The sequence below is a fragment of the Apteryx mantelli genome, chromosome 1 (assembly GCF_036417845.1).
Source record: "Apteryx mantelli isolate bAptMan1 chromosome 1, bAptMan1.hap1, whole genome shotgun sequence".
NCBI lineage: Eukaryota > Metazoa > Chordata > Aves > Apterygiformes > Apterygidae > Apteryx > Apteryx mantelli.
The window spans coordinates 3,151,019-3,164,272 of record NC_089978.1 but is presented as its reverse complement, the minus strand read 5'-3'; the positions used below and the strand labels follow the sequence as shown (position 1 = coordinate 3,164,272).

Here is a 13,254-nt window from a genome sequence, read left to right as displayed (position 1 = left end):
TTTTCCATTAAATACTGAAATGAATTCCTCTTTAAAAGAGGCTTTGTAATTCTGTTCGCCTAGGAAAGACAACAGCTCCTAGCTTGAACACTTGGCAACCTATCGTCTGTTTTGGGACTTCCTGGGAAGAATTCAGCCCACTGACACTTAACCTCATGGTCGTGCTATGGGAAAACCAAGCACGCATACGGTTCAGCTATGGCTTTGGTGCGCTACGTTCAAACACACACGGCGGCCACTTGAACCTTCACGTTCTCGTGTTTTCACTGATGTTCCTAAGGATCTTGTTGCATTTTTTCAGGTCTGATCTGCCCTTGGCGTTTTTTTTTACCTCCCCAAGGTCATCTTCCACATCTGCCACTCATTTCTCTTTGTTCCCCACAAATTCTGGAGGCCACAAACGGCTGAAGTGCTGCGGTTCAGGATGAAACCAATGTCAGGAGGGCCAGCTACCACAACCACCACCAGAGCTGGAGCAAGGTGGCCAAGGTAGACAATAGTTGTACATATATATAAGTGCACATGATAATCTCTGTGGTGATGAACCAGCAGGTTTCTGAGAGAGTAAAATTTACTTAGAAGATAATTTCCTCTTAACGTCACCATTTGACTTATTCAGCATGCAGTCAGGTCCAATTCGTTCGTTTAAAACAGAAATCACCCTCTAAAATTCTCCTTCCAGAAAGGTCAAGTTACAAGCTCTGTACAAGCCACACCTCAATATTTAAAGCAAATTGTCTTACCAAGTGTCAGGAAGGCAGCTCCTAAAACATTTGGGATCGTTTGAAAGCCGACAGAGAAAACCTACACTGAAGGGATATTAATGCAGAGTTTTGAACACACACAAAGAAAAGTAAAGTCAGAGAGAAGCAGACTTACTCAAAACAAAATCCCTGTTACTTTCTAGTGCAGGGAAATAACTGTGCCCTTATGAGCTTGTCCGATCACCCAGGATGGGGGGACTGAAGAGACTATTATGGGCAGAGAAATTTTTTCCAAGCCTCTAGTGCTTTGACTGTGAGACCAAAGTTCCCCCGAGCTACAGTAGCTCCCCCAAAGCAGCACACACAAATTTGACAGGGGGAAAAAAAGAAAGCGTGAATAAAAAAATGGGGCAAAGCCCCTTTGAGGAACTCCCTGCTCCATGGGGTATCACGCAGGTCTCCTTGTTGCAATGCAGCCAACTGTACCGATCTCCTGGCAGAAATATCTACCAAAGTCAACGGAAATATCTGGTAAATGAGGCAGCTGAGACACCGTTTGATGTTCGTGCCCATTTTCCGTTGACCGCTTTACTCCGCAAAAGCACTCTTCCAACCAGTTTCGCACTTTGGGGAAAAGTCAACACAGACAACTCGCAATGCAAATATAAAGAAGGAAGCATTAATGCAAGATGGCACTTAACTGCTAACTACATTCAAAAAAATGTTAGAAGAAGCGATCTTCCAAGGCTGATTTCATAAGGTGCCTACAAGATCAGAAGAACATCTGCTGGTAGACATACTCCACAAGGAAGACCACAGATAGACCCACGTTGAGATTATTTTTTTCCAAAGCGCTATTTCCCCTCCGAGCCAGAGTCTCTCCGTGTTAGTACACTTTAGCTTGCCATTAGTTATATAATTATGGTGAACATATTTCAATGCCTTTTTCAAGTACTAAAGATGACATTGTTAGACAAATCACTCAGTTCAAAAGATAGACTTCAAACTCAGATATCAGACTTGCTGTTCAACAAAAGATTAAATCAAGCAATGCATAACATTAAAAAAAAGTCAACAATGCAGTTTAAATCACTATCTATAACAACAACTGCAGGTTCTCCAAACCACTGGCTCTCTCCTGCGGGATCCTCACTACACACGGCAGGATTATTCTAGCACATGCACCCACGTGGTTCAGTTCAGCCCTTCCCACCTGATCCTCCCAGCAACTTTTTGTGTGTTTGGTTCGTTTAAAGCTATAGGCTTTTGGTCCTTTCCTTTCGAATTTCCCGGGAACCCTCTTCTTATGAATTCGAGTTCATTTCTTCTCTCTAAACTTCCTGCATTGGCTTTGCTGAAGAGTTTTTCGGGCAAGTCGCGTTCCCATCGGGCTCCCCGACGTGAACCGTTTCTGCTTTAGTTAAGAGACTAACAACTCGTTAACCATCCTCTGCTCTAACTGCGCAAGACGGACATTCATAAGGCAGTCGCTTAACACCAAACCTACCTGTATACGCCATGTTCTTGGGGTTTCCGTAGGGAGCCCCAGGTTGGACGGGGCTGTAAACAGGGTTCATTGCGGAAGACTGGGAACTCTGCAGACAAAAGGAGAAAAGCACAGTTGAGAAGCCGGGCTTACGTCACCCTGAGAGCAGTCTTCTGTGCAAAGCTGTACTCAACGGTAGCCTTACCCCGTTATAATTCGAGACACAAAGAGCTGCAAAGAAAAGGATTTACAACCAGACGTGACAACTAGACAGCATATTTAATAATTCAGGTTTCAGATATCTCCGTTAATTCCCCGAACTTCTTCACCGCTGTCTGTTCTGCCTCCAAATATACCTGGAGCAGAGTAATCCTGTGCACCCCTACCTTCAGAGGTGCTCGGGATTCGCGATCCCACTTCCAGCAGGCAGCGAACGAAAAGGAAAAGCCACCAATTGGGCCACGGACTTCTCCCACTTGGAGGAGCTGATGCTTTGGGGGTGACACCACCAACCCCAAAGAATAACGGGCCCTTGAGCAATTAGCAGGCACAAGGGCACGTGCTGCTGGCGCGAGCGCTCAGCCGTAGCCGAATCCCGCGAGCTCGCGCCTGCGCGGGAGGTCCTCGGCAACATCGCGGAGCCCGTCGAGGCACCCGACGGAGATTTTAATAGCGCTTCCGTTTATCTAATAAAGATGATTAAACGGTGCCGGGTTATCTTCTTCTAAGTTTTATTTAGAGGAAAGCAAGTAACCTGGGAATTTGTGTCTACTGACTGTCAGTTAAGCAACGGCTCAGTTAATTATCTTAATGAAGCCCATTCCCAGTTCTGATTAATGGAAGAATCAGCCATTAAGCTTTATTAGGCAACACATTTGTCTCCGCGGCTATCCAGTGGCAATTCCAAAGACGAACCCCAAACGATCTTTCTTCAAATTGTGTGTGTGTGTGGGGGGGGTTCAATGTATTATTTTACAGTTCATAAAATAAACCCATTCTTTCCAAACAAGTCTCTCATGATTGATGCACAATTTGTTAGATCATTAACTCCTTCAGCTTTACTTCAGGATAGTAAACAAGTCAAATGTTAAATGTTAGCAACAACTGACTTGACAACAATTACTGCTTAATTAATTAGCTTCCCTCCAAACCCAAGTTAGCACAGAAGGAGCAATTTGCAAAGCAAAGAAAACCACATTTATAAAGCACGCTGGAAGGAAACGCTACAGACACCCAGATACATATTACGACAGTAGCCAAGGCAGAAGTGGCTTCAGCAATGCACAACACAGTTCTTTAAAAACATGAAAATCAGGGCAAAACTCGATGTACGTGAAACGTTGTGGCTGGGGACTGACATGGAAGCATAAGGATTTTGTGGTTCCCAGAGCTGCTGTAACTTGGTCCTCCCACCCGCAAGCGGTATCCGGAGTTACTGGTTAAGTCTGAACCACGACGAACATGCACGATATTGCTGCCGGGGTCATGGCACACGCTTTCCTGAGTTTTGTGCATTTAAATTCTTCACGCGCACATATGGGTCCCATTAAACGCAGGTGCTATTTCATGGCGGCAGATACAGGACGGGCTCACGTGCGCACCTTAAACGGCATAGAAATAAATATACTGTGCGCTTGCATAGGCAGCATGACAGCCTAAATCTCACTGCTTTAACCACAAGACTTTTTCTTTTGCAGATGAAGACTAAATTCAAAAAACATTTACATTCAGAAGACCGATTTTCTTTTCCCCGGTGAAAAAGAAGTTTGATTTAAGCACAAACATCACGTCTGTCATACATCGCATATGCATTATTTCTCTCAACAAATCATCAGACAAAACGCACCAAAATTTGGCACGGGGAAGAAGTCGCTTCCCTTGTCCAAAACCTGTAGGAGATGTTTCAGCCCAAGCAGGTATTTTTTCGGTAAATTGAAACCATCTGCAAGGAGATGGTTCGACAGGAGCACAGTGGGAGGAACAAGCTGCCCAGAGGTGCCAGCACCCCGCGGTGCCCAGGGAGCTGCACCTGCGCCACTCTGAACACAGGCCAGCAAGCCAAAACCTCCTCTTTTTCATCTAAATGCCCTGATGATGCCTCCATCAATGAGTTTTTTTTGCAATTCACATCATCTCTCCGTGATTCAGATTCCACGTCAATGGCGGGAATAAGGCACGAGGATATCTGGAACTTTTAAAAGTCTTAAGCCGTTCTGACAGGGAAAAGCACTATAAAAAACACTGTGGATATGTCTACGTTAACGAATACCTTGGTGCCATCAGAGATGATCAGGAGATGAAAGCGGTTTGCACCGAGGCCCCTACGGTTACACTCTATGCAGCTTGAGGATCTCCTTTGGATTAGTCTGGTCTTCTGGACAGAGTGTCCCCACCAGATGCCTGGTTTGCAGCTGTCTAATGGACCATCACTGCCTTCCACCTCTATGTCCCCGAGAAGCTGAGGTACATGTGATGGGCACCTGGATTGAAGCACACCAAAACCGCTCTGAACACTGAAACAGCAAGGCAATAAGCGGGAGTCACTTCAGAAGTGCCGTACTGCTCTCAATTAAAACACTGATAACGTACGTAGCCTAAGAGCTCCTACTGGTACGTGATGCTTAGGTAACCAAAGATAGATGCCACAAGTAGGACCTGAGAGAAAAAGGAGAGAAGTCAGAGCTGCAAAGACTTCTTGGCCATAATTAACTGTTAAATCACTAGTAGGTCACCTCAGCCTGGACAACAGCCCAGCGAGTTTTCCTCTTCACCAGGTATCCCCCCAGATATGTTGAGACAGGCTGTGAGGACCTTTGATCCGAGCCCCTACAGGCATCCTTATGTTCCCAGGAGAAAAGTCAGTAGCTCTTCAGCACGCACAACAGACCAGGCTCCGATCTCAGCGGCGTGCTTTGGCCCTCCACTAACAGCAGGGTCTTTCATCACTCTGCAGAGGAAAGCGGGGCCATCGCAGCCTGACTTTGGCCTTGCCCAGAAGAGCACACAGCCTGGTCCTACAAGGACAACCATCTAAGGCCAGAGCTGACTCAACTCGCTAACGCAGCGGAAAACAGTTCACGTGTTGCTGGGTTTGGGGGGAGCAGTTTAGCAAGCTGGGTTGGCTCTCCACTAACTCAACAAGCAAAGCTAGAGCAAACCAAGGGGCAAGAAAGACAACCTTTGGCCAGGAGCAGGGAAGAACAAGGTGGGAATATCGCACGGGACCTTCTCAGCCCAGCACCCTAAACGCACCTTGAATGTACGTAGGGATGGAAAGCCGTGAATCCAGCCTTCACCAATAACTTATTCCTTTAAAGGACAAAGCAACTTTTGCGACAGTGATGAATTGCTGATGTAGGTGGTACATTTGCCCGGTCACCCGTGCAATGCTGCATCCTCGTATGGAACAACCACGTAGCGACTGGAAAGCTTTTATCTAACTGCTAAGCACAGCACAACCACCACCGAGTGAGAGGCACGCAATGCTAACGGACAAAAAATAAAGCAGCAAAATCAAATTAAAAGGCAACAGACTTGCTGGGACTCAGCAGACCTGGATTTCATGCCCCAAACCATCAGCGCCTAGGGCAGGTCACCTCACCCTGCTGGGGTGACGCTCTTGCTTGCCTTGTCCATCGGACGGGACGCTCTCCCGAGCGGGGATGGCATCATCCCCACGTTTACACAGTGCCTGGCTCAATGCATGATCTCTTTTGGGCTCTTCTGGGTGCAAAGGGTAAAAATAAAAAACAATTTGGTGAAAATTACTGCCTACACCTAGCATGCAGTAGGTGGTGTAAGAAACAGGGGGGAAAAAAACAACTCTTTTATGGAGAAGGATGAAAAAGAATGCTGTTTTAGCTGAGATAAAAAGATCGTAATCACATTAGAGGTTGGAGTGGGCTGTGAGGAAGAGGCTTGGGCTTCCTCTCTGTTTGGTATGCAGGGTGCTATTTCCAGCCAGCAGGAAAGAGTAGATGCAAATGGCATTTCAGAGAGATGATTTTCTTTCTTTTTAGCATCTAGCATTAAAACACATTCACATGAGCTTCCAATACATCCTGCAAGACAATTCTATTCAAAAACACATTTTAAACTCATTACAGGCACCTCACTGTGGCCTTTGAAAAGCTACGCTGAAATGAGAATAAAACAGGATTAGCCAAATTAAACCTCCTTCGCCACAGTATCTTGCAGCACTTGCTCATGGCCCTGAATACACAACAAAAAGCCTAATAGAAACAAATTATAAACAGAAAACACAAGCATTGCTCTATCGCATGAGGCTACCATAGCTTTTTAATCGCTGTGACAGTGATGCTCAGTTGCTGAGAAGCTACCGAGACCCCACCAGGTAGCTGAACTAGGAAGATCTCCAGCAGGAACAGCATGGGAATTAGCTGCTAGCAAACAGTCTCGGGATCCTTTCTGGCTCTAACCTGGTTACATTTTTATCTATTTTCTCTTTCCTGTGAAAGTGCCCGACGTGCCTCCATCATGCTGGGAAGTTACTGCAGATGAAGCGGGAACAGAAACGCGGGAGAGGTCAGCCCATGAGCCACCACCACAGCACTCAGCAGGCCAGCGTGTCCGTCAAAGAGAGTTTCCATGGGGGATCAAAACCAAACAAAAAATGACAGAGGTACACCTTGAAATTACTGCAAATGCAAGACGGAAGGGAAATCTCATCCTGTTATTTTTCTCTGATGTTTATTTTGTGCATTTGAAAACACTGCGTGCGCAAGCAGCTTCACCGCGTCTCCAAGTCCTTCAGGCCTCGAGTCTTCTAATACCGATGTTCATGGGTAATTTTAGATGCGAGTGGGCACCAAATTTTAGCATGACTATTTCTATGCATGCATTGGTGGAACTGGGATCTTACATGCCTTTCCGACACTGGTATACAGAAATCTAGGTATTGCCCGTAGAAACAGAGGGAGAGAAAGACGACGCTGAAGGAGCTCAACAAAATTCAGAAACAAAGGAACAAATTTGGCACGCAAGATTCAGGAAGGTTGTATTTTTCGTTTTCTTTTCAAATTAAGTGAATAAAGTCTTTATAAACATAGTGTTACAAATAAATATATTTTGTAGCGTTCTTAAAACTGACACTAACTGAAAGGCACATCTTTCGGGGTTCTCAAAAAAATTAAATAGTAAATCTAAGTTTAAGTAAAACTGTAAAGAAAAGAGCAAATAATGCAAATGTGAGCTCTTCTGAATAAGACACCTACCTTGCCTTAGTCATTTGTGAAATTGGGATGCAAGGCCTTTTGAAAGACTTGTTTCTTATGTTTTCTTTTGAAGTACAGTGGTATTTTCTCCTCTGGGTGTTTGCGCATATGTACCAAAAATTTATTTATTTCACGTAGGAAAGCAGAGAATCAAGCACTAGAGAACGTGAGCAAAGATAAAAGACAAACCCCAAAGATACATTTCTTCCTTGATCTGCATATCCCCTCTTTAAATTCATTTTATACAAATCACATGCTAATAGTATTCAGCCCAAAACCTCCTTGAACATGAAGAAACCTCCTGACCTTACATTACACTCAAATTCCAATAATTTCCTGACAATTTTTTTCAGTTAAGTCATTTGCAGCTTGACCCTCACTTGGGAGCTGCCAAACAATAATTAAATTAATTTCCAATTCATCCGCTAAAGGTCGATTTAGGCAAGCTACAAAGCTACATCTCACCTTTCCCCAAATAAACCTGCAGGGACAGTATGTACAGTCTCAGAGGTTCATTTAATATGATTTAGTTTTCCACAACCACACACTTGCTGTTTACACAGTATTACAGTAACTAAACGTCGACTGAACATATCTTGAGCAAAGCAAAATCTTTAACCTGTTCAAGATCTTATTAAAAAAATAATTCAGGTCAAAGTTGCTACAATTTTAGATAACCTTCTATTAATAAATCTTATAGTAATAAAATAAAATGCAAATAAAAACAAAATTAGTTTAAGAAGGGAAATCAAAGAAAGACCAGACTCCGCAAAAAGCGTAAGGCTTCATCTAGCAGTAAATTATTAATGGTGGGGCTTGTCTGTAGAGTACATCTACTTTTGCTGTTCCTTTGATAATATTTCAACTCCACCTTGATGTTTATACATATCTAGGTAGGGCACCATTTGGAGCCTGATTATTCCTTTTTTCCTACAGTTCTCTCCATTTCTCATCCAAGCCAATGCAACAGCCTCACTCCCAAAGGAAACTTCAGCTCTGCTCTGCTCTTGCTCTACCTGGATGACTGCAAGCTCCAGCTCCCCAGAGCCGAGCAATGTAGCGCATTGCTTCACAAACTCACGCGGCAGCAGCAGAACTGGCATCCTTCTCCTCAAACCATCCCACCGATACTTCTATTAATATTAAAACTCAGTTCCGATTGCCATCTTTATTTCCAAAATGCCCAGGAAGTGCTATCTAGCAGCAAGAGCTGGGCAAGAAGTTGTTCTACGCTGAGAAAATGTTCACCATTTCAAAAGGCAAGATGCTCCGCACGGTTTTACACTATTAAAATCCTGGATTAGACAAGCTAGTTTGAACCAAATCCTCTCCGTTCAGGAGACAGCAACTCAGAGAGACTACAGAAAGAGTATGATAAGAACATATTTGAAGCATGGCCATTACCTGATGCAATCGTGGACATTCAACGTCAAAACACTGGTGGTGTTTAATTCTGCAATACGCTTAATGCAGCTGGTTATTACTGCAACGTCACTTGTGTACAATCTTTCACGTACTTCTTCGAGGTTCTGGACATGAATAAGTTACGTTATTCATTAGTTATACTGACAATTTATTTTCTTTGTAGACGTTTTACATCCCACTGCTTCAGCGACCAGAAAGACACATGTATTTGTATCAGAATAATCCTAGGAGTCCCAGGTTCAGTCAACGAGCCAGCTAAAACGCTGGCCCCTGCCACAAAGAACTTGCCATCCAAGGATAAGCCAACAGGCACGCGGACAAACTGAAAAATGCGCGGAGAAAACGAGACCTCCCCGACCCGATGCTGCCTGCTGATGCCACGCACCGGCACTCCAGTTCTCGCGCGATGAAACGTTAGCGGTGGAGCTGAAACCCAGATCAGGGGTGGAGATGGAGATCCGAGACAACTGGAAGTGCTCCCAAGGCTGCTGTAGAGCAAGGGATTTCCGTAAAGCACTGAACATATTAAATCTCAAAGAGCAGGTGTGGGAAAAGCAAGAAAGAGCTGGATACTTTACAGATCCCAGCAAGACCAGTAATACCCATCTATGCACAGGGAAGAGCGAGGCACAGGCAGGTGACAGGGACTGGCTGGGAGTCATCTAGCCAAGCCCACAAGGAATCGCATTTCTGTCATCCCTTGCCCTCTCTCAGATAAATAACTAAACCCACAAGTACTTCATCAGAGAAAAGTCTGGAGAAATACGGAGAAAATCCATAATGGGAACAAGCCCTGGTGCCTGCATCGTATTAAAAATTAAACGGATAATTTATAAGCACAAAGCCGGTCTTGACTTCCAAATTTACTGATCTCATGCTGCTCCAAAATAAATACCAAGACAAGGAAAAGCTTGACCTTTCGGTTGCTGAAGTTTACGTTCTGCTAAAAGTCAAGGGATCCAAATAATTTGACGATGCAATTATGCTAGACAGTATATAAAAATATAGCAGAGAAAATCCTCGTCCTGAGGAAGCAAGAGGCATGGGAGGAACACCGAACCACTGCAACGAGTTGTTGCACTCAGTAAGAACAAACGGGTGCTCAGTGAGCCCGAACGTGGTACAGAAAACCAGCAACAGCTTGTGTGTCATATTATTTGAATTAAGCAGAGCTTATGAAAATACCCTTATGGGCTTCAGTAAAACAGAAGGCAGTTTGCCTACAACAAAACTTCAGCAACGAGAAAAGAATTAGGCTAACACAACTGACTTTATATTAAATAGTTTGCTTCCAGAGAACACAAGTCTGTATATGCAGATGAATTTTGCAAGATAAATTCCTTGCCTTATATCTACAGGACAGATGGGTTGCGCCAGCAGATAACCAACAGATTACTTTTTAAACACATTTGTTTATTTTTTTTTAAATGGCAGAATTACCATGAGCTCCTATTCTGGAAATAAAAAGATTTTTCAGAAGCTTCGGTTCAGTTGTCAAATATTAAGGTAGGGTGACTAATATCAAAATACCGATCTACCTCTCGATACAGCATGCGTCCAGCTTCAGATGTGCGGGGACCCCAACACGAAGATGTGCACGCAGCTGTGGAACTGCAGATCTAAGAGAAGCAAAATACATTTTGTGTCCTCTGTGTCCCTAAAACCATCCTCAAACCACTTCCCTGAGTTATTCCTACTAATTTCTTTAACCTGAGGCTTTGCTGGCTTTCCCGTTGGCAACGAACCCTGCCGTACCATCGTTCTTAGTGCTCCGGCTCTGCACTCCAACTGGGCCGTGTCCTCCTCCACTTGATTGTCTCGATTCTTGCATCTCAGCGAGCCTCGGTCACCGTGTTTTGCTAAAAAGACCTCTCAGGACACACAGTTTGAAGATGGGTCCCTGGTTAACAGCTACATTTCTTTCCTTTTCAGATTCATTTGCCTTGAACTGACAAGAGGCAACAGCCACAAACCGCAGCGTGGGAGATGCAAGTTGGCCATTAGGAAAAGTTTTCTGAAGAGGAGGGAACTGCAGTCCAGGAACAGGTTTTCCGGCAAGTTTTGGGGATCTCCATCCGGGGAGGTTTTGAAGACCGGTCTACACGAGGCCATGGCTAACCTGATCTGGTGCTGGTACATCCCCACTTTGACCTAAGGGACTAGATGACTTTGGAGGTCCAGTTCAACCAACGTTTCTAGGACGTGATCTCAATCCCAAAATAATTTGTGCTATAAATACTCATTTCCTCAGATCCCCATCTCCCGCCACAGTCTCAGGCCACAATTTTCTGGCTCTTAGCCATAATTACTTCCCAAATAATTTTCCAAAGGCTTAGACCTTTCCTAGTAGCCTCAAGTCATACATTTTCTTGATACTTGGTAGGACACCAGAAATCCTGGGCTGGAGCAGGGAGCGTTCATGCTTTCTCTTTCATTGATTTCTATACTATTGAGTATCAGTAAAACAGACAATATAAAGACACCTCACAAGATCATGAAAACTTATTCACCACATTAGCTATGATACTAAACAACCCGAATGATCGTGGTCCTTGTCAGATGAGAACAGGTTTTCAAATCGGATCTAATTGACATTATTAATCTATCTAGCACAGAATTTGACCTACCATAAAATTACTGGAACCGGTTATAAAATTTCCCTGGATTATAACTATCTATTCTAGAACACAACAATTGTTTTCATCCTTTCACTGCAAAAAAGCAAAATAACATTCTCAGTTATTTTTATTTCCTGAGACTTCTTGAGCTGCTTCAGACCACTCACTGGCAGCCACCGCACCTTCTCCTACGAGAAACTAAATTTCAGCAATCACACACAAACTGTCTCTCTCTGAATATTATTCTGTGACTAGTTTTATGTTACTAATAAAAAATAAACTTCCCCTCCTCCAAGCGTTTTAAAAATATTAAGTAATCCATAATATTCATAATAATAACCCAAAATATTCAGTAAACCACTGCAGCTTCTTTTTATAGATGACGAAAAGGCTGAAGGAGCTTGGTTAGGCGCCTTGCTTGAGGTGAGCAAACCCACCGTGCCGGGACCCAGCTTCAGCTCCTGGGCTCAGAACTTGCTGCCATCCTTATATTATTTTTAATACAGAAGACCCAAGTACTTAAGCATTTCAGAGGGTCAGACCTCCACCTCAGACGGATTACAGAGTAATTTAAAATGTGCTGCAATGAGATAGAGAAATATCACACTGGAAAAGGAGTCGGAAGAGAGACTACGGCAGTGATTTGACCGTGCAGTTCCTTGCATTTGGCATACCCAAATCACAGCGGTTACATGAACTCTCATTTTCATTTCAGCCTACAGTATAACATTTTTTCTTCTTTTCCATTGGGTCAAACTAAGCTGTATTAACCAATTTCTGACAGAAATTTTTCAATACCAGAAAAAAAAAAATCACATTATCCTCACAGACATGTTTTAAGTTACATTTTGTTCAAAATTTCCAGCCACCACCACTAATTACCTTCCTTCAGTTCTCATAATTACTCCCCTCGGTATGGGAGAATCACTTTCCAGCCATTTCCCGAATATTGAAAACATTGCTCCTTCCCACGCACCGCAATAGGATAAAAATCTAAATTTGCTTCTGAATGGATTACACAATACAAAGTTGACACACCAGAAATACAGTGTATTTCTGGAATTAAAATCCGACGAGGGCAGAGATGTCCTTTCAATAATATATGGGACAGAATCCTCTAGGCTTTGTTTGGTGAGCATCCAAATTCACCTCGCTGCAGGTTTTGACTACGTGATTTATTATGTGATTTATTAGCCACGACGGTTCCTCATTGTCCTCTAACGATCTCCTCCCAGGTCTTCTTTTTTTTGGCAGCGGGCTTTCTTCTCTGGCCAAGACTGGAAACCCCAGGACAGCAGCAGGGGAGATGGAGCACTCTTCCCACCGGTACCCCACCAGTAGGCAGCACACCAAATCCCTGCCTGTCCTCTCATCATTTTGGTCATTCTGCTGCAAGGACAAAGACAGGGATACAGAGACTGGCAAAAATAAAGTTTAACTGCACATGGAGGGGATCAATCCTCCACAACGGTCCCTCCTTCCTTAACTGTTTTGGAATCTCTGTTCTGAAACAAAGCTGGATCAGGAAAGACGAAGGAGAACACAGGCTCAATCTGCTAGCGGAAACGGACATTTGGCAAGAGGTTTGCCCATCATCCTCCTTTTGTAATTAATTTTGTGTTGGCAAGAGGTACTGTATTAACGAACCCTGGAGACTGCAAGTCTTTCCTATCCATAGGACAGCACACACTGGCATCCTTTCATTAGGTTTGGAAAGTTCTCTACAAGGAAGCAGAACGACAATCAGATCTATGTCGGTCTTGGAGTGCCTGATGCTACCGAAGACC

General features: G+C 43.9%; 1 protein-coding gene across 1 annotated transcript in view; it reads right to left on the bottom strand.

Annotated features, from left to right (window-relative positions):
* Positions 1-13,254, bottom strand: part of FAM168A (family with sequence similarity 168 member A) — a 123,069-nt gene that overhangs the window by 80,841 nt on the left and 28,974 nt on the right. The window contains exon 2 of the mRNA XM_067308618.1: positions 2,212-2,299. Coding sequence (XP_067164719.1) covers positions 2,212-2,281 — 70 coding nt within the window. The 5' untranslated portion in view covers positions 2,282-2,299. The remainder of the gene's footprint in view (positions 1-2,211; positions 2,300-13,254) is intronic.